This window comes from Harpia harpyja, chromosome 17, assembly GCF_026419915.1.
Source record: "Harpia harpyja isolate bHarHar1 chromosome 17, bHarHar1 primary haplotype, whole genome shotgun sequence".
NCBI classification, from domain to species: domain Eukaryota; kingdom Metazoa; phylum Chordata; class Aves; order Accipitriformes; family Accipitridae; genus Harpia; species Harpia harpyja.
In genome coordinates this window covers 22,424,039-22,446,343 of record NC_068956.1, presented here as the reverse complement: position 1 = coordinate 22,446,343, position 22,305 = coordinate 22,424,039, and the positions used below count along the sequence as shown (strand labels likewise).

Genomic DNA, 22,305 nt, shown 5'->3' with positions numbered 1-22,305 from the left:
GCTGGAGAATGACGCAGAATCAGAGTTCTTGTCTCAATTGACTGCAGTGCTTACTGATTAGATGTCCTGGTTTCAGCTGGGATAGAGTTAATTTTCTTTCTAGTAGCTGGTATAGTGTTATGTTTTGGATTTAGTATGAGAATAATGTTGATAACACACTGATGTTTTTAGTTGTTGCTAAAAACTTTGGCAAGATGTTATGTTTTGAAAATACATTACTAGCTATTTAGCTTTCTGAAAAACAATTGTTAATGAGAAGATATATTGCAACTTCTCAATGAATGAAAGCAATTTTTTAAAACTCAGCACAAAAATAGTACCAATAATAAAACTGGTCAGGCTTCAGCAGAGTTGTGAGCAAGAAGCAAGTGGTCTCAGCACACATCTTGAAGGATTTAGTTATTTAAAGTGTGAAAGTTATTGGTTATTTAATGGCATCTGAATGGAAAACAGATTCCTTGAAACGAATGAAAATATATTCTGCGCATACAGAATACTTGTAGTACAAGTAATGGAAAGATCTGGTTATTAATAACAGGAGTCTGCTTGTTGTATAAACATCGGCTGCCTTAGAATTTCAGAAGTCTTGCAACAGTTTCTGCTTTAGTCAAGTATTCCAGTTTTGTGACATACTACTGTGATATTTAAAATACTTAACAGAGAAGTCACTTTTTTTTATACATATGAGCAAATTTCAAGAACTCATACAATCATTCTTGGTCTCTGAATATTCTTCCTATTTGTAAAAATTTTTTATTTTTGTAGAACACCACACACTATTTCAACTACATTTATAACATACTGTCTGCATACCACAGAAAATATTTCTGGGATTTTTTCTGTCAAGGGTTCTGAACACTTCTTGACAGATTACTTCAGTATTTTTTTTTAATAAATTCAGTGGAACTTAATCAGTTCTGAAACATCCTGCTTAACTGACAATTAAGTCTTCACAGATGTAGCGTGAAAATCAGACTCAATGAATTTTTATCACTCTTAAATGTATTTTAATTTCTTGCAACATATGTCCTTAACACAGACAGGTATTGGTTTGTACCTAAGAAGTACAATCTGTTTATAAAATTCCTTGGATTGCATTCAGATATTTAGAACCGATGGGGATCTGGCGGACCCTCGGTGAATGATATCAAGTGCCAGGAGTGCAGGTCAGGCTCCTGCCAAAATCTAGCATGCATTCTAGCCTCACATTTTCAGTTGTTTGTAACTCTCTCAGTGCTGATGGTTCTGTGCTTTTTCCTTAGGCCAACACTGAATTTTTATTATATTAGCCATATGATTTCTCCTTTTTTGAAAAAGTAATCTTGATATAGACTGATTTTTTTTTTTCCCCTGCACGTTTTCATAAGGAATGTTACATTAGGGGTTTTTTTTAAATATCTAAGGTAGAACCATTGAGTACCAATCACTTTCCTTCTAGGCGCTAATAGCAGGCAAGGTGTGCAGCCTGCTTTGGTAGGTGAGAGGAGCTGTCCTTACTTGCCAAATGGCTATGGTCTCCAGGGAGACCTTTGAGAAGTTCCTCTGCTCTCTGTTTGGAAAACACTGGCGTTGTTTTCCTAAGAGAGGAACTACCTGGGTTATGCTCTCCTTTTTTACTCCCCACCCCTGCACCTGCAGTGGGTTATAGCACAGATTGTGCTCAGTGGCCTTTCTCATCTACTGTGAAACAAAAGCAAATACCGAGCTCAAAGACTTTTTTCCATGTGTAAAACACACAGGTTTCTCTTGTTAGAGCCACCTGCTTACATGGCAGTGCCCTGTCTTGGGCTTACCAGCTTCGTTACTGCAGAGGAGAATACAGCCGAGACCCAACTCTTAGTAATCGAATCAATCTGCCAACGTTGTCCAGTCCATCAGAGAGCTCTGGTCCTCACGCCGCCATCCATAATACTGCTGAGCACCTGGTCGTTCTGCTGGCTATGTCTTTAGTTATCTTTCCTCTCAGACCTGGAAAAGGCTTGTGTACCTGAAAGCATAATGATTTTTCAGCCATAGCTAACAAAAGATGCCACATTTTCCAACAAATCCTGCCTTGGTTCTTACCAGGTGAAAGGTAATTCAGCATCATTACTAGGTCCAAATGCATCCTAATTGGCCATTCTTGTTTCTTTTGGTTAGCTTATCAGTATATAGAAAATGCCAATATCCTGGGTCTTTGTTCACCAAGAGCTGCGGTCCTACCTGGCTTAATAAAGATAAAAAAATGGGCTCCTTGTATGGAATTTGAACATAAAACATGGCCAAGCCAGCTGCCATTTGACTTTATCCAGACTATTTCAGTTGTCTTTCAGAAGAGCTGACGTTTGAAGTCTTTGGTATGATTTAGCTTGTTTTCCCAAGTGCTAGCCTTCTTTTCAAGCCTTGAATTCACGTCCTTTGTGCCAATACCTCTGATACTGCTGGAACTACTGGGACAGTGGAGTCTTGCTGCTGCATTGGTATTGGCAAGTGCTAAGTAAGTCCCGTATCCCACCAGAGAAACTGCCAGTTCCAGAAAACAGACAATTTTTGTCTTTTTTGTTCCTGTCCAAATGTTTTTTCGTTTTGGTTTTGGTTTTCCTGGGGAAGAGTGAGGTGTGTTTGTTCTTAACTGTGGACTGGATCCAAACAGTTGTGGGCCTGACAGAGCAGATTCTTATAATAGAGAATACTAAAATTAGTCATTTTGTCTCATGTGGATGGACATCTGCTTTTCCATTGGGACTGTATTTATTTACTGTGTCTGACAACTTCTGAACAGTCACCCACACCCTGACATAGCAATTATTTCTTCTCCATGGATTTTTTGGTGATAGAAAATGTGAGAGCTCACTTCTGTTTTGCTGTCACTTTCTTGGGAGAAAATAGAAAATCTAATTTTCAAAAATTTCATCTGCTTTTCTGGCTTTGTTCGAATTGGCAAAAGAGAGCAACTATTTAGCAGAAAAGAGCAATGTTTTTTTTCTGATGTGAATGGTGGTAAAGGCAGTCTCTGCTGTTGAAAAAGTAAGAGGGGCTTTTAAACCAGTATGGTCAATTTAGAAGTACAGTGGGCAACATAAAATTACTTTACTCTTTCACTAAAATCAAGCCATCTATTGTTTGCTTTTCATTTGCACCCACTTTGAGAATTGTAAAAAGCCTACTTAAAATTTGATTCAAATTTCAATTCAATCTCTTTCCTCTGCAGCTAAAATGAATGCTCATTTCAGGAGGACGGTCCCTATTCTTTATGTCCAGTACTGCTTTAAGGAAGAAAAAGGATATCTGCTTAGTTGTACCAGTGTAAGAACACATGTATTTTTAACCACAGCTCACCTAAGTTAACATGTAATATCTTGTAATGTGTTTTTAAGAATTTATATTCTCTATTAGTGTGATACATAATGGCTTAGCATTTGTTTTTAGCATTTCATGGCTAAGTATGTCAAAATTTATCATATATATTATAAAAGCAAGCACCTATTTTAGCAGTTTAAAAACTTAAAATATAGACCTTTTATAAATTTTTCATGCTCAGTTTAAAATCATTTGTAACCACTGCTTATGTTGGAAAACAGTGACACAGCATCTCCTCTGTTGCTTGAAAACTCTTCTGATATCCCACCTAAAATTAATCACTGTCTGTTTAAACCCACTTGCACTTGTGCTAACACTTCCCATTACCTAAAATAGTTTTTTTTTTCCTTTTGAATCTTAGCCCCATGATGCATTATAGATAATTATATTACCAGTCAGCACTGGTCTTAAGCAAACCCAAGCTTATTTTTATCTCCTCTAGCTGGGTGAGGCCATCCGTTCCATGGCTCTGTGTAGGTAGCTTTATTCCATGCTTTTCTGAATTTGATTTCTTTTTATAAAGCCAGCTTCATTCGCTGGCTCACAGCACAATCTGCTAGCAATCACTGTGGCCTAAGAGATGGAGCAAGAGTTGAAGTCAGGAACTTTTAAAATTAATACTGTTACTGAAATATCTGAATTGTCAAACTGCAGCTTCAGTCAAGGAGAAGAATGGTACAAAGCAATACTCACTAGAGCAAAACACTTAAACTCATTTAGCCTGTGCTTTACTCACAGTTGCTACGCGCAGAAGAGCTTCCAGAACCATAGGTGCTTTGGTCCTCATTTGTAGCTCTATGTGTCTGCTAGGCTGAGGGTAGTACCGTAAAGCAAGTTATTTTCTGTGTTCTTAGGTGAAGAAAGTTGTAAAGTAGTCACGGAATCGTGATTAAGACAAAGAGCGAGCTGGCAAAGAACATCCTTTTAGGATGTTAAGGGCTTGATGCCCCCAGGTAATGTACGCCTTTGCACAGGAACAGGAAAAAATTTTCATTTTTTCAGTCCAAGATTGCTCTTGGAGGAGCAGTTAGTTTTGTGAGAGAAGCTGGGTATGGCAGAAAGGAGACAATGCAAGGATAATTAGAGGCAGTGGACAGAGAAGCCCAGTATACTGAAAGCTGCTACAAGTTAAATGAGAAGATGTTAGTGGGAATTTTGAGTAAAGTGTATTTATGCTTTTAGATTTGTCTCCTCCGTTATCTTTACTGAACAAATATTTCTGTTCTATTTCTGTTTTGACAGACCTAATACAGTGTTTCCTCTCATGCTTAATAAGATCAGAATTCTTCAGAAAATTTGAATATAAAATTAAATCCAGGGTAAAGCCAAATGTCTTTTTAAGATTTCCTTCATCAGATGATTTGAATTCAGGGGAGAAAGCTTTTTTTCCTGGGGAAATAAGACAATTCTAGAAAACAATAACTTCATTTTTTTGAAAGAGACTTGGTCGTCTTTGTCTAGATTTTTTTATTTTCTTTCTGCCAAACTTTTTTCTTTAGAATGTGAGGAGTTTGAAGTCACAGGGTCAAGAGACAGCTTATCTTTGCTTCTCTTACTCAGTCTCCAAAGTTCACCCCTTAGAGCGGAGGAGGTGTTCTAACTGGTGCACGAGACTTTCTTTTCTACTAACACGGAAGGCTGGTGGACATCGTGTCAGTAATTTATTATTAAATTTACTATTGGCAGCATTTATTTTTTTCTAACTTGCAAATTAACCAAACTGTTTGGGCCACTGCAATAAGGCATGATTAACATCTGTTTTTAAGCCCTTCTGTGAGTTCTCATTACTTGAGTTCTCTCTGATCTTTTAGGGGAGTTCTCAGACTTTTCATGATCCTGCTCCTCTCTCTGTTACCACCTTATCTTTGGAATAAACGCAATGTTTCAAATTCGGTTTATATAACTTTCTTCATTCTGGTACTCTCAGAAACTAGCCAAAACTGTATTGCTCCAGTAGTCTTTTTGTGTGGCAAAAATAGGATAAACCTTTCTTAGCTTAAAATACAGGAGCATTCTGTTATCACTTTTACATACCCTTGGAGCCCCTGCTGTAGGAAAACTTCCCAAACATCTGTTAATTGCTATGTGACAGATGTTAATGATGTATAAACAAGTTAGACTCAGCACGGGCTGTTACTGGTTTGCTCAGAGTTTCTGTATGTGCTAATAACAGAATGAGCTAATCTTAGAAGTAGAAAGAAACTCCTGGCTAATTTAAAGGTAAAAGCGAGAATGACGTGGACCATCAACTGAAGGAAAGCAAGTCAGCTACTGAAAGGAACTCCGATTAAGCATGAGAAGGAAGAAAGAAAGAAAAGCTAGAGATTGCAATAATGCCTGAACCTGGAGGGTTATGGAAATAATGAAGTAGGGCTGTGCAGGATCACTAAAATGCCCAAAGCAGTAGGCAGAGTCTTCTGTAGGAAAATTCCCAAACATGGTCATTAGAATGTCCTTATCTTCTCATGGTGGCAATTGGAAAAAGTAATGTCATCACTGGGGTCATCTGCATTAAAATGGCCTTCCTAAAATTTTCGTGTAAGGTTGCACTTCAGAGCTTTATAAAGGGAAAAGGTTCCTTTTGGTAATTCTGACATGACAGGATCAGCTTAATTCAGCTCTGAATAGCAATTCCCTTTATCACTAGTCACCCTTGTAATCTCCAGGAATCTAAAATATCTGAAGTGCTACAGTACTGCACCTATGCCAAAGGTCTGTTCCCCTAAAATAGCACTTTTATTCTTTTTTTTTCCTTATGCTGATTCACTAATCACTAATGCGAATTAGTTGCAGTTATTACAATTCTGCTGAAAAAGAAAGTGATGCATTAGGTTCTACTGGAATAGACATCCAGTAATTCAGTTCATCCTTTTAATAAAACTAACTGCAAAATGGATATGTTTCTTTGGTGAGTGTTTATTCACCCTTTTCTTTCAATGGATGACGTCAGGAGAGTTTGGGAGGATGAGGAACAGGCAGATAATATCACTAATTGCGAAAATACAAGTATCTTGAGTAAAACCATAGAATAAGTGGATCCAAATCAATATTGTGTACTTTCTTCTGTTTAAATTTGTCATACGTTTTATAAGTTCCACTTACCCACATTCAACACAGGTAGTAATTAATTTAGTAAAGCATTTCCAAATTTCTAGTAAAGAGGGTGATTTCATCCGGTTTTGTCCTCTTATACAAGTGTATTTGTTGTTTCTTCAAGAAAAGTCTCCTGCAAAGCAGAGGTGAACAGGAGCTAGAGCTGTTACTAGCCCAGGTCACCCCATGCAGTAACTGAACACCCATCTAGTGGGTGTTCACTTAATCCTTTCATTCCTAAGCAGAATTTATATTGGTTATATTTTACAAATTAACTGTTCTGTAAACTCAATAGCAATGCCCTAAGACATCTAGTCACTGTAAATTGCATGTTCATGAATGGGGCTTATGTTCTGGAAGATAAGCATAATAAGGTTGTGTATTTTGGGGGTATTTACCACGCTCTGGACAGCAAGACAAAATGTCCCAGGCCTTGAGCTTAAACACAGAGCTCTCATTAATGAAATTAGCAACATAGAATTGTTTCCTTTCAATAAAATGCCCAAATTCACTGCTAAATCCGCTACTTAGTGCTCTCACGTCTTGACAAATAAGGCAAAAATGCTGTCTCTTCCTTCAAGGTCGTCGGTAAGAACTGAAGCCAGGATACAGTCTTCAACTGCATAAGAATGGTGTTGCCTTTAGGATTCTTCCCCCCTTACTTATATTAAAACTCCATATGAAACCTATCAACTACTGCTTGTATTTGGTGTTAGTGTAGGTTACAAAAGTACCTAAACTGCTGTTTTCCTATTGTGAAGTTGGTCAGGTGACTATTAAATGAGAGAGATGTCTTGTATTCATAACCCTTCTAGAAACACGTCTGCAAGCATATTCAAAACCCAACTGGACACGGTCTTGGGCAACTTGCCCTGACTGACCCTGCTTTGAGCTTTTTCCAGTTGTCACCGTGAGGAGATAAGGACATTCTAAGCTATCTCCAGAGCTCCCTTCCAACTTCAGCTATTCTGTGAATGAGGCAATTTCCCTTAACCACAGGGGAGCCCCACTTCATGGGTCTTCCCACCAGCTTCTCTGAAACTCCTGAGACCATCTTTCCCAATCACCAAAAAGGTGCTGTTTGTGCTATATTCCCCAGAATTGTTACTACTGGGAAAGAAATAAGAACAATAAAATGTTGGAAAGGGTGTGTTTAGTCTGTGGAGGATATAGGGCAGCCCTAAAGGACTCAAATTCTAGACATTTGATGGAGGGACAAGGCACTAGGAGAATGAAACAGGAACAACGATTGCCACCATCATTAGAATAGTACAGCAATAGAAATCAGGCATCCTGATGATGAGATTTCCAGATCTCACAATAGCAGTGCAGAAGGACATCAGCCATCTCTCTCTCTTTTTTTTTTTTTTTTTCTTCCAAAGGTTTGACTAGGGGTTGCTGGGACATGATGAACAAAAGTTTCCCAAACTGATACTTCTAGCAAAATTCCATTGTACTTTTCCAATCAGCTGTCACCTCTTGGAACATTTTTTGCAATATTTCTAAGAACTTTTACTGCGTGTTGCTGTAGTGGAAGTAAATTAATCTTTAAAAGAAAAATACTGTTTTAACAAAAAAGAAAGCATTAATGATGGTGTAAATAATTTTGATATGTGATAGGGTGAAACAGGAAAAAAAGTGAGCTACTATATAAACTGGATCTAAATAGCTTTTTATATTTACAGGACTCTTGAGAACCCACTCAATTTATGAGAAATGTCAGTGCTCCCGGTTACTTACCCACTGCAGTAATTTAAATTGGCTTGATGCACTAATATGTCAGCTATTTACTGCTTGGACACAAGTGCTATAAATGCCCTACATCTGAACAGAATTATGGTAACAGTGTTGCATTTTTCATGCTGATGCCATGAATAACTTCAATTTTTTCACAAATATTTCCAGTTTTAATTTTTAAATTATATCAAGTTACTGCATTTTATTTTTTTCTTTTCCTCTAGGAATCAGCAATATCAACAGTACCCTGAAGTTTTTACTTGGATGAGTATGTTTAAGAAAAAGCAAACTATTTCATAAAAAAAAAGCAGTTGAATTAATGTCACTATTGTCTTTTGAACTCCAAACTACAGTTTAGTATTAATACTATCTTTCAAATGTGCGAACATGTATTTGTGTGCACATAAACTGATGAGATAATGCATAAGCAGAAGTCTGGTGGGAGCAATAGGACAAAGTAGGTGACCCACATGGTCATTTCTGGCCTCATTATCTGTAATTCTTGCATGTTGGAATGTTCGTTACATATCAAAGTGCGATAAATAAACCATACAGTTACTTAATATAATTTGACACAGTTTGATATGATTTGCAGTTCCTGCTTAGGGGATAAATTGCACTAAAGCAGGAAGGTGAAAGAGATAGTCCTCTCTGACACATGCCCTCTATTTCCTTATTCCAGGGTTAGTAAAGTAGCTTTATGCTAGTGACAAATTCCCACACAAAGGATGAATTTTTCACCTGGCACCTCAGTTATGTTTGCCAGCAAGTGAATCCAATTTGTAATAATTAATATTCTTGTGCTTAGTCTTTAACTGTATTATATTTTTTTACATTTTGTAAGATGCATGTGAAAAATAACAGTTTGTCATGGTAGGGAAGATCTCCAGATATATGAAAGAATACAAATTGTAAAGGAATTGGCTGAATGAGATACGATAGGGATAGTTGCTACAGTGGTGATGGTGGCTTTATCTTAAGCATATAAGCTTAAATCAAGTCTTACACAGTGAGGTAAGAATCAATTTCTGGTGCTGTTAAGGTCTTGACCTTTTCTTCCTTCATTTTGATTGTGGGACGATTAATTTGCACACATTTTCATTCTGAATCCAGATTAGTCTCTGCTTATGATTAAGATGCAATTTGCTCAAGTTGTGCATGCAGTTAGATTTTTAACTGTGTCATTTCATTGTAGTTGTTCTTACCCTACTTTATTTGTTCTTCTAATTTTTGTTATACTTACCTTCTTCAGCCGTAAAGTAGATTACAGAGCCCTTAGGCCAGGATTCACAACTTCTAACACTGTCTAGCAGAGGAACAAAATTAAACCTCTAGTGCTACGAGGCTATCATAATAGTTTATCTTCATCTGTTGTTAGTACCTTAACCTAGCATGAGCTCCGGCACTATAGTATTTGAAAAACTAGTCTTTGTTAGCAATAGGCAATGACAACATACAGCACAGCAATGCTACAGGAATCATCTCTTCTTTATTTTAGAGTAGGATCAAAGTTCATTAATTGAACTTTTGAATTGAGTCTTCTTGAAGGCTTAGACTAGCTTATGCTGTTTTCTTTGCTAGGTGAGACTGACTACCATCTCAAGCCTAATACTAGGAATTTTTCGTGAGTTGAGGCTCTGCCTGCCTGCTCTTTGTGGAAGGTCCGTGGTTTTGTGCAGATTCAGGAGATGCCATCCATCCCAAAAGTCTGAACTGCATAATGTTCTCTGTAGGTTAGCAGAAGTCATTCTCCACCCTTCTGGTCTCAGAAATGTATACAGCTGGATACAGCTCCTTCCAGGTAATCTTAATTGTCCTTTATAATATTTTATTGCTCCAATTATGCAGTCACTCTGCCTCTTAAACTGTAGTACACTTTGCCCTTGTATCTGATTAAGTTCTTAATAAAACAGAGAATACATGCCCTTAGCACTGCTAACATTGGGCTGATAGATAGGAGGTTGGAAAAAACAGATTACAGATATAACAAATACAAAAAGCGGTCATGGTGTGAGTTATCTGGTTACGTGCAGAAGGATTCATCTACTCAATTTAGATATATAAAAGCTGAATGTCAGGTCAGAGCGAGTAATTGTAGCATCTCTTTAAAGTTAATGGAAGGAAACAGGTAAGTCCAAGGCCTGTATTAGACACGTATCTCAACCTGGAATAAATTGCTCTTTTGCTGTGTCTGTTTCTCTCCCTTGACTATAAATGGAGCCTGGGGTCATTAGTCAGGATGAGGTTTGTAGGCAGAGATAGTATCTTTTATTAGACCAGCTGCTGTGAGTTGGAAAAATTAGACAAGCTTTTGGGCATATGAGCTCTTCTTCAGAGCTGAAATAGGAGCAGCAGATTTCAAAGTTAATTATAAACCCTTTTCTACGTATGTCCTTACACGATCATAGTTACAGCAAAGCACCATAGAGATCACTAACTCAGATTTAGGCATCTAATTTTTAGACATCTAAATGAAGCCAGAGGAACCGAGCATGACGTGCTTATTTGGGAGTCTGAGGACTTGTATTTCACATGACACATTTTCCCTCTGGATGCTGCCTCCAGTCCTGAGCTCAGAACCAGGCCAGAGCGCTGGCAGCCTCTTCTGCCGGGGAGATGCTCATCTCCGATTGCGCTCTCTGCTTGGCTCCTTGCTGCTTGTGTGTTACATGTGAAATCTTAACTCGCATCACATGTTCTTTTTGCAGCCAAGGACTGCTGTTACACGCCTGTTAGACTTTTCTGGTGTTTTGGAAGAAATAACTTTCTGTATGCCATATATCATTGCAGTGCAAGTCTTGTGGTAAGCTTGGAAGTTTGAACCTCTTCTCAGCTTTTCCTATCTGCAGTTTGGATATGTTATTAGAAAGAGAGCAGGTCTGGGAGCAAGTCACTTTCCCTGGATAATACCTAAGGAGAGGTTGTTCCTCTGTTCTCCCTGCCCATCGCCACAGACTCCTGCTACAGAACCAGCGAGGACTGAGCTGCTCGCGTGCTCTGTAACGAGCACCACAAAATCTGCTTTTACCCTGATGCCTTTGGTTATTTTGGAACTCCTGGCACTGCTGGTGACTCGGTGCCACGGTCTCTTTAACAGGTTTTGAAAACTGGCTTATCTTAATTTTTCAGTCTGTTTCAGCTTCCTAAAAGACTGTGTCATTCTTTGATGTTTTCTCCCTGCATCAGCGTCCCACCCTTTTTACCCTGGGCTGCCTTAGTCACAGAGAAGCCTTCCGGTATTGACTGGCTCTGATGCAACTGCTCTTCTGAAATGGAGATTTGCCAGCGCTGGCCTCTGCCCAGCACTGTATATTTCTCGTTTCCTCGGAGGAATGACTGCTCTAAATAAAGGAGGACAGATGCAAAGCTTGTTTTGTAAAGCATATCAGAAGCTTCTGTTATTGCAAATTGCCTTTTCCACTGGGCATACTTGGATTTTAATTCAGGTGGTTCAATTCACATGATTGAAATTACTTTTATCAATTATCTTTCAATGGAGCAATGCACTAGTTCAGTAAAAGCTTTCTAGCTGAAGTGGATTCTTAATTCATTTAAATAGCATGCTCATTTATTATTCAGGTATTGGTTTGCCAGGAGCTATCATAGGAATCTGACCGCTTGGTTTGTCATGCTTTCAAAAAGCCTTAATTTTTTTGGCTATCCTTGATTATCTCCAGTATCACCAATATTTCAAAAGGAGGCCTTGAACTAATTACTGGCTTGAATTTTTGCCCTTTACAGTATTGGTTTCATTAGCAGTAAGTACTTCATAAATACATGGAAGAGCTTTAAAGAGTGAGACTGTAAATAAAGCGGGTAAACAAAGGACACCTTGTTGAGATAAGGTAGTTGTCCAGTGTCATAAAAAATATCTGAGAGAGAGCTGGGAATGAAATACAAGCTGTAGAGTTTCAATGATCTTATATTTTAGGTTGATTTAAACAAAAATTTTAACAGGATCTCCCCAAGGAAAACAACATACACAATTCTTACCTAACCCAGCTCACCAGGGCGTAGGGACAGGGTTCTCAGAGTTCAGCTTGTGTGAAAGCTGGCAGCTAACTACAACGGAGAAATACAAATTCTTGTTCCCATGGCAGGCAAGGCTGCAGGGTGGGCTCTGCTGTAAAGGCCATGGCATGAGCTGTGCACAGTGGTTTGGTTTTTAAAACACCCTGATCCTCAGATTACAACTGTGCCGAAATCCCATCCAGCTTAAAAGGTTTGTTTCACTCATCGTTTTGCGGAATCAGAGTTTGCTTGAATTGTGACATACTTAATGCTATTCTCGTCTTAATTTTTCACGAAAAAACAAATGGTTTCCTGGTACCCCAGTATGACTTTGAACTTGCCAAGCTTCAGCAAAGATAGCAATGATTGCCATCTAAAATTAAAAAACTGGGAGGAGAATTTTTTTTTTTTTTTGTAGTTGGTTATCACTGTGTCTATCTCAAATGGAGCTAAAAAGAGATCCTGGTCAAACCATCTCAGTGACTTTGCTGATAAAAAGGACAGGAGTTTGTTGTCCTCCTAGGAAAAGATACCTATGATATACTCGTGTCATTTGAAGAGACATGTAAAATTATGTTTTCTTGCAGATAGTAGTAACTTCTCTACTTTTGCTTTAGCACTTGATTATTGTTGTAATGGTTGATCTTACTGCTTTTGTTCATTCTTTGGCTCTGAATGTCTTTTGTCAGATCTAAGCCTTTCCTTAGCTGTACAGGTGTAAATGGGCGTTACTGAGTGCAAGTGGGTACTTGTTTAATTCAGCCCATTCCTAATGTTAATCCTAACATTGATGTCGGGTCCATTCTACATCTTAGTGTAAAAAAACTGATAGATGACGGAAACACTTCTAATGTAAGAAATGTATGTGACAAAATACCCAGGTTTGCCGAAGGCAAATTAAGGCTGACATAGCTGCTCTTGGCAGTGTTTTCTTAATTACAGTTGTCAGCTAACTTTCTTGGCTAACAGCACAGAATTTGTGTGCTTCTAAGTAGACTCAGTATTCATTCAACTTAAAAAGCTAAAATGGCTTTTTGTCCATGAAAGGTGTGTCTGTACCTCGTTGTTTCATGGACCCACTATAAATGGTGAAAACTTGATGGTAGCATCTGTGAAATACATAGAGACCCTTGAAAATATTCACTGTCCTTTAAGCCAGAATTCTATCACAGTCTTGGCAGGTCTGTAGGAAAAAAAAAAGTTGTTTTTCTTCTCATTCATTCAAGTTCAAAACAATAAAAGTTCCAAGTTTCTTCTTCTGATACCAAAGACTGTTACTACTACAAACAAGTTTTCTAATATGTCATAAATTTACCTGTTAGTAAGAATCTATCAAGGTAAAAGAATAAAACTGTAGAAAAATGCATCGTATAGATCTTTTACTTATTAGATTAATTAGTTCCTAATAATTATAACCATTGCCTGTATTCCTCAGAGAGAGACTTAGATCCTGATGTATTTGTAGTCATGTGTCAGGAATGACAGCACCAAGATTTAATTGATAGAAAGGAAGAGACTTCTTTTTTCAGTGTCCAAACTGGCTAAGAAAACTGTTCATACTTTTGCAGTGCATTTTCTGCAAAGAGGAATTGACATTCTTTTCCTAATTATTGTAGACGAGGCCTTAAAAGACCTGGTTCCTCAGAGAGCTGCACGTTTGATATGGTAGTGTGCGATATTAACAGAGCTTTCCTTGTTGGTGTTTAAAGTGATCTCATTGTTAGGAAGTGAATAAATGGAGAGAATAAGCACCAAGAGCTAAATCAGTATTCAGAGAATGAGTGCTACCATAAAAGTAGCTAATGTTTCCAAGTAAAAACGGAGATTTGAGCCTTCACAGATTATTTTATATGGTGACAGTACCAGTAGAATATAACTGGATTTAATTCTTTGAAAAATATTCAAATAATTATTGGAGGAAACTCATTCTACAGTTTAAATTATTGCATTATTATAAGATTGTATTCTAATACTTCACACAAACGGCAATATGAAAAATAACACTAGTGTCTCAAATGTCAGGTTTTCTCTAAAAAATTCCTGGCCTACCGGTACACATGCTTGCTGACATCTGTATGCCGTTTTCATCTGACTAGGTTATTAAATCTTTTGATTTTGAAGCCCATTTGAGAAGAGCACCATTAAAAGGTTCCACATTTATTACTCTGCTGTATTTACTACTAAGAAAAGTAGAATTGTCTTTGTTTACCTCTCAATCTGTCCCTTTTCCTCCTGCCTTTTTTCCTCTTTTATTGTAGCAGCTGCCCTTTTGCAGTCAGTCGTGGCAGGGACAGACTCTCGCCCACCTCGTTCTGCCCCTCGCCACGTCCTGGGGTGATGTGACCGTCCTCTTCCTCTTCTGCCACCCAGCAAAGGCTTCCTCTCCTCTGCTAGTCCTCTCACCCATGCCAAGATTCCCCAGCCAAGGGTAGCATGAGCACCTCTGTAGTGTTGTTGTTACTGTCTTTTCATCTCCGAAAGAAGTCAGTCGGCATGTCAACATCTTAAACATCCTCTGGAGGGTGGCCATAGCTGAATGCAAGAGAGCAGATGTTGATGGCTGCCACAGCCATTTGTATGAGCTCTAGGCAGTTGCAGTTGTGACTGCTGGCTGGTGAAAAGAGAGTCCATATGTCTGCAACAGATTTTCCTTCCCTTTCTTAGTTTTTACCAAGGTAGGGCAATTCTCACTGAGGATATGTTCCCTAAAACTGGCTAGCTGAAGTGTTTCAGAGTTACAGTGCTGAATACAACACGCAGAAACATGGACTTAGCCAAGTGTAGAGCTTCACCAACTTGGCCAACTAGTGTCTCAGCTGTAGCTCCCAGTGCTTTCTCCTTACCTTGCATCAATTATTCATGCCTTTGCTGTTCCAGCCCACAGAGTTCAGGTTGTCTCCCTTCATCATCCTCCTTGATGCTGGCAAAAGGCTGCTGCCCAGCACACTGCCGCGGTAGCAGGTGCTCTTTCCAGATGTGATGCTCTTGGGGCCACCAGGAGAATGGAATGAGTGGAGTTGCTGTTAACCAAATGAGGGTGTATGGCTGGCTTTAATACAGACAACAAGTACAAAGAGCATTTACAGCAAAAAACACTGCAGGATGGTTTCCCCTTTTTTCTTTCAGAAACTGTTTTTCGCAGACCTACAGCCTGACTCATTCCCTCATAAGGCTTCTCGCTATGTGGGTCTCCCAGAGCTGAAAGAGCTGCTGTAGTTTAATTCCACGTTGAAGTGTGCTGTACAGAGGAGGTGACATTTCAAAGCTGAGATCTGAATCACTTAATTTGCTAAATAGCCATTCATTAAAATGCTCTGCAGCAGTGAACAGTGTTAAACTGTGGTGTTGCATCACTCTGCTCAGGACTCAGCCTTACTGGCCGAAGTGATTTGTGCTTGTTCTCCCAGACTGTTATGAGTCTGACTTCTTTTATCTCAAATGAGACAAAGCAGAGGATTTCATATGTCCTTTGAGCTAGAAGGTATCTATCTATGTAGCTTTATATGTGTGTGTGTATATGGGTGTAAATATATGTACAGGCAGTGCACAAAAATGTATTCATCCACAGTAACAGGTGGTGCTGGCAACACCTGTTGCTAGGGTCACTCAACACTCCAGTATTAAAACCCTAATTTTAGTTGCTTATAACTTTTGTCAAACTTAAACATTTGAGTTGAAATGTTATGTGCCAGGTGTCTGCCTTAGGCTGATTTGAGGGAGGGGGGATGGGGAGAGGAATTTATCAGCAAAACTGTTACTGCCAGTTCAGGGAGCAGAGGCCAGGGCACTGGTTTGCCTGTGCTGAAAAATGAACCATCGCTGGTTGAGATGTTCCAGCAGCTTCCCTCGTCCGAAGCCAAAAGTTGCTGGTGGAGACCCCCTGCAGCTGGGCATGTCTTTTGCCAGCATTATGGAAATTTGCTGTTGTACTGAGAACGCACCTCTGTCTGGCTAAATTATGGGCCTGTGAAAATGCTTGGTAGAAGTTTGTTGAGAGCTGCCCACCACGCTGCCTCCAACACGTCCGTTTCCAGACAGCAGTGCTGCACTGGTGCCCCTTCGGATGCAAGATGCCCGCGAAGCAGCAGAGCAAGCCTTGGAGTCCGAGCGTGGAGCAAAGCAGGCTGCGGCACGCAGGGGCACCAGTCCTCAGAGCAAATGCAAGCAGCTCGGCTTGTGCTTACACAGTGTGAATAAATAGGAGGGAATGGCTGGCTGGAGTCCAGAGGAACTGGTGATGAAGGAAGGGAGCGATGGGCTGAGTGGTAAGAGTGAAGGACACGGGGTTTTAAGAACTGTGTGAGGAGAAATGCTGAGGAGGCAGACTGGCGTGATAACGGCAGATAGACTGAGAAGGGATGGAGCACAGCTCCTGCCAGTCCATGGCCACAGGATTTCTGTGGTCCCTGCCTAACCAGCTGAAACGTTCCACTGATCGTACATCGCAGCTCCTCAAACGGGTGGTTTACACAGGAATACAACCTATACTGCTGCCAGTGACTCCCCTGTTCGAGTGTATAGACTTTAACCTACTAATAAACACTTAGGAGTTTGCATGGTTTCATCTGATGCTGTTTCAGGAGGCAGAGTTGTTCAATTTACTTCTGCTTAATAGAAACATCAACATTTTCATTCTTTTTTTTAGTATTTCTTAGCTTTTGCATACTCAACCTGCACTTCAAGGATTATTATATGTGCATGCAAATCCCCTTGTAAATACTACAGTTGTTTCTTACTGTATAATCTTGCTTTGGAATCTGTACTACATTTGTAGCAAGTGTGCAAAATCACACTAGCGAGTCAGTCACAGATACCAAAGTGGGCTGTGGTTTCATCTAGCTTGCAAGAACATTTGAACAGACTGCTCATATTATTTTTAAATGTTGTCCTTTCTTGATCATTGTGGGAATTAGAAACAAACTGCCTGTTGCAGAATATTCTGTTTCATATTACTTAGCATTTTCCCATAAAAATCTGAAGAAATGCCACAGAACCTGATCAAAGTTTGAAGTCAGTTTGTTATTGAATGATGATTATTTTTTTTATTATAGGGAAAGCCTCAGCCAAGAAGCTGACAAAAAAGGTAAGCAAAATGTTCCTTTCCTTCTTCAAAAGAACTTGCATTTTTTCTGTTACCCAACCAAATAGACTTCTCTTTCAAAACTGGCTTTATCTTTTCTTGTTTGTGTCTTTAAAGGAGGTAGATGCTGCACTGCTTTGTGTTGCCAAAGCTAAACCAGGACCAACCTTTTTCAGAGAGCTTGGTGATAAAGGTAACAAGCACTTTTGATACTGAAAAATACATCTTGCTTTTTATCTCATTATGTGGTATGAATTGAATGTATTTTTAAAGAAGGTTTCACGGATTTGACTTCATCCCCATCTAGCCAGTAGCAGCCTCCTTGGCAAATCTCTCAGTTATGCAAGAGAGAATAAAGAGGTAGGGCTGGGAATTGAAAGCCTTCTGAGGTGCAGGAGGAGATGTGAAAGAAATCAGAAGGCCTACTTGGAGAAGAGAAAGGGGCCAAAGGGATGACTTCAGCACAAAATGGACTTTTAAGGCTTGTTGCTGTTTCACTATATAACTTAAATGCACAGAAACTAAGAATAAAAATAAAATTTGTACCTAGTTATGTAAAGTGGCATCCCTGATTCCAAGAGCAGTTGAGCTTACTTCTACCTCTTCAGGAGCTCAGTGGCCCTTCACAGCACCGTCGCGCTTTGGTTTCTTTTCACCCAGCATTTCCACCTTGTATCAGGCTATGTAAAAAGAAAACTCTGAGAGCTGGGTTATTGTTTGTATAACAACAGGGAATTAAAGAACACCAAATAAACACGTCATTAGCATAAATTAATTGAAGGGAGAAAACAAACAAGAGGATCAAGGAAACCAAATAGATGAGTAATTAACCATTTCACCAGTAACAAAGACTGAGAGCCCCAAACTAATGAGAAAGACTGAGAGCGTCTATTCACAAACTTTCTGTATCGTAGAGTTCAGCCTGAATCACTTATCCAGTGGACGTTTCTGGAAAATAAAGCTGCCTTTGCACTGCTGCAGTTCCTTGGCAGGCATGAGCCACGCTCTCTCCACGCACAGCAGATCGCCAGGCATGGCTGGCAGCTCGTGCCAAGAGAGCAGCCCTCCATCTCAGCCTGCAGCATTTCGCCTGCCCTTTGGCCTCATGGCATCTTCTGCCTGCGGTTCATTTCTTGCATCCTTGTGCAGATGTGGAGGGGTCTTCAGCTGGGTGCCTTGCTTGTCAGTCCACTCCTGCAAGCCCCAGTATACCCCAGCAGCCCTGAAACATCTCTGAACAAGTTGAATAATTTTGTCCTATCCTATTTTGTACTGAATTTTGTATTGGACTTGTATTGGATTTTGTATTGAATAGTCATTCCCTGCCTTTTCAAATTGCTAATCATCATGTGCTTTCCCATGATTTGGTTTAAAAGATTCCCAGTCTTTAATTCTTGGATATTCTTTCTCTATCCCTGCTTTTTTAGAGGCTTTTTTTTTTGCTAGTGGTTGACACTGCAAATCCCCAAAGCACTCTGCCTAGAAAAACTGGGAATCAACCAACAGAAAGTGAAAACATAGCAAATCAGTGCAGCCTCCTTTTATTGCACCTCTCTCAGCTGACTGCTTGGCAGAAAGTGGGCTCGGTGATACGCTCAGCCTGACGTCTTCTGCATTCTGGACAAGGCATTGATTTCCCCTTGCTTAGGACTGTGGGTCCGTATGCTGTGTCCTTCAAAGGTCAGGTGGGAGTTTGAGATGAGGCAGGAACATTCAGTGCAGTCATCCATACGTCTCCACAACACACAGAGTTTGTACAGTTTCTGGTCATGATGCCTCTCCAGTGACTTTGATGCTTTTGCTTTGAGATGCATTATTATTACATTTTTTAAATGTAAATATTTATGTATTATGTATTTATGTATTAAATACTGCTTTTACAAGTACCAGAATAATGAATCTACACCTGTTCTACTGTTTAGTTGAGATTATTTTAACTACCTTCAAATTGTTATTTAAATATCAAGTAGAGGGTAAACTGTCACCAGTCCAGTTTGTTAAATGTAATGCTAGGGAATTCTGCCTTCTAGTGGGCAGTTTTAAAATTCACGTCATATTTTGTGGGTGTACTTATGATTTATTCAGCAATAAGAATATTGTACTGTCAGCATTTGCTATAAAATTTGAGGGTAGAGATTTCCAGGGAGGGATAGGGAAAGTTCACTTAATGTTAGACAATGACAGTATTTTGCCAATGCTAACTGCAGATACTTGGCTGCAAGTATGCTGAGTCATTCAACAGTATGTGAAGCTTTTATCTTTTAAATTTTGCTTGGACATCAATATAATTTCCTATATGTTTTGTTTTGGTTTTGGGGTTTTTTTTAATTTGTTGCACTGCATCTTTTAATTTCAGTAGCTTTGTAATGATTACTGTAGAATAAAAAGAAAATTACCAAAATATTTAATTTACTTTATGGATGAGGTAAATTGGCTATTCACTACAGTTGTAAAAGGACAATAAAATTAAAAGAAGAATTTTTATGGAAGTGAGTCCACAAGTTAAAAAAAATCTTCTCTCAAATTATTTTAGTATAATCAGTCTGCCAGCAAATGTCAGACAGGCTGTGCGTTTGCTTTAAAGCACTGAGACAGGTTTTAAAGAACAATCAATAATTTTTTTTCACTATAGCGACTTTTCAATCAGCTTACGATAAGATGATGAAAACAGAGTCTGTGCCTCGCCCCTGCCATTTCTAGCAAGGCTCTTCATTCCAGCCCTCTGCAACTCGAGTGAATAGAGCCATCATGCTCCTCCGTTGAGCCAATAAGCAGGGTGTTGTCTTTAAATTGGTTTTTAATTTACATCCTACCATCTCCATATAAATTTTGCAGATTCTTTCTGCAAAATTTTGTAAGGTACAATATTCCCTGTCTACACATATAGCTAGAACTCTCCAGGCGCTCAGCATTTTGTATCTCAATTATTATGACTTTTTTTCTCTGACTTTAACAAACATAATCTGCCATGTTAATATCCTTTCAAATGCTTTGATAAATAGGGGTTTTTTACATGACTCCTTTGAGTGTCATCTCTTTTGTATCCCAATACTGGAGTCTCCTTGTTCTGTTTTATCTAGCATAAGCTGCTTGTCTTCACCTTCCAGGTCTTCCCTAGACTATCCCTGTGCAGGACATCGCAAGACAGCCGAGAGGCAGACTCTTACTTCTCCTTGGCCGGTGATGCTGGCCTTCATCACTTGCTGGTGAAATTTTCAGGCAGGGATCTTTGTGCTGATACCATTGCAGTCCATGACTGGGCGGTGTTTTCTATATAGACTTGAAAAGTTACCTCCTTGTCTTCCTTTATATTCTTCTTTAAACATTCTTCTGCTGCGTCACACACAAAACAAAATTAGGGAGCAGGAATATTGATCACTGCCCATCACGCTATTTGCTTGATTTCTTTTCCTCCCCAATTTGTTTCTATCTGTTTTTTATACTTAGGCGTATAAGCTAAAAAAATTTAAAAATGGGGTAGGAGTTCTTTCTCTGTTTGGTTTTGAATTTGTAGAAATCATGGACACTTTTGTCTAGGAACACAATTCCAAGTTTTACAGCAGTGCAAATAATAATTTATATTCTTGCAATGGCAGTAACCCTAAAAGTTGTAAGCAAAACTAAATCTTTGAGATGAAAGTATTTTGTATTTCCACAGTGGATTGTATGACTGTAGTACTGTGCTGATTTACACATGATGCATGATGGGTAATAGGGTGAATAGCCCTATTTTGAAGGAGAGAAAAGCTTGAGATATGGAACCAGAGTGAGTTGGCAACAGGATCAGCGTTAGACCTGTCTTTAACTAAGACTTGTTCTTGGATTTTCAGACTTTTGCGTTCAGCAATTTAATATCTCTAAACTCTGGTATTTGTGTTAAGTCATTATCTGAGGTCAAATACAAATGCTGTTGGCTCTGCATAGTAATTTGTCAGAAGTTAATTGTTTATCACTGAAGCTTAAGTGGATTCCTTATCTATCAATTATAATTATCTATCAATTAACTAAATATAAATTTTAAAAAATAGTTTATCTTTGCACAGATAGGCATGTTTGAACTTCCTTATTTTAAGCAGTTCCGGCATTATACAATGTTTAGCTCACAAGTTAAAAGTAGCTCAGTTATTTTGAAAAGTGATTTATAAAAAAGCCCTTTACATTTTTTTTCTCCAAACATTATTGCAGGGCAGATGGTTCAGATTCTGTTGTTTAACCACCCTCGTTATGCGCTCTCTATCTTTAGCCCGTATGCTCTATTTTGACGCTATCACATCTTTGTGTTTGTTCAGGCTTTTCACTTAAGGCGGTATTTCAAAGGAAAACACTGGAATTTTCCTTCAAAAGGGGGCAAAATACTTTCACCTTGTAGAAAGGACATGTTCCTATTTAAAAAAAAAAAAAAAAAAAAAAAGAAGCCTCCTCTTGGCATGCAGCCCAGCAATACTATCAGCACAATCTAGCAGCTTGGCAGCTTTGCGTGTTGCCATGTTCCCCTTGAGAATTAGAGGGAAGCTATTCTCCGCCTTCGCGAGCCTGCCAAAGGATGGAGGACTTTGATCCTTCAGGGTAACGTTAGAGTAGTTCTCCTCCCAGGTACTAAATGTGACAAAGCGCATTTAATTTATTTGCCTTTTGTATAAACATTGAATGTTTTCAGTGCGAATCCAAAGATTTAGTGTAGGCCTTTTATTAATACCAAATAAACCTTACTTTCTTGCTTAGACATCAACATTGATGAGTCTCTGGATAGGGAATTTCACCTTCAGAGCACTAAAAACAGAAGTAAAAACTTTATTAAATAATAACATGGCTTACTTTAATAACCTATTTAATATGATGTTAAACTACATTTCTTTATATTTATAAGTTTTGATCTTTCAAGTTGTTCTATGAGCAGTTTTGAGGGGGTTTTTTTGCAAGTCATTTTTTAACTCTTTTATTTCAGGGTTGATATCTTACGCAGAGTACCTATTTTTGCTGACAATCCTTACAAGTAAGTATTATATATTTAAAATATATATGCGTAAATCCTCAGCTACTAACAG

The 22,305-nt window shown here is 38.8% G+C and overlaps 1 protein-coding gene and 1 long non-coding RNA gene across 6 annotated transcripts in view; one reads left to right on the top strand and one right to left on the bottom strand.

The window, feature by feature from the left end:
* MICU2 (mitochondrial calcium uptake 2) overlaps window positions 1-22,305 on the top strand; it is a 148,585-nt gene that overhangs the window by 93,338 nt on the left and 32,942 nt on the right. For all 5 annotated transcript variants that reach the window (XM_052812590.1, XM_052812591.1, XM_052812592.1 and 2 more), the window contains 3 exons: window positions 17,232-17,263; window positions 17,378-17,453; window positions 22,206-22,253. In XM_052812590.1, coding sequence (XP_052668550.1) covers window positions 17,232-17,263; window positions 17,378-17,453; window positions 22,206-22,253 — 156 coding nt within the window. The remainder of the gene's footprint in view (window positions 1-17,231; window positions 17,264-17,377; window positions 17,454-22,205; window positions 22,254-22,305) is intronic.
* LOC128153329 (uncharacterized) lies at window positions 1,677-15,119 on the bottom strand. The gene is made up of 3 exons (XR_008238927.1): window positions 14,390-15,119; window positions 13,325-13,363; window positions 1,677-1,987 (listed from the first exon to the last, which is right to left on the bottom strand). It is a non-coding gene; the product is annotated as an uncharacterized LOC128153329 (long non-coding RNA).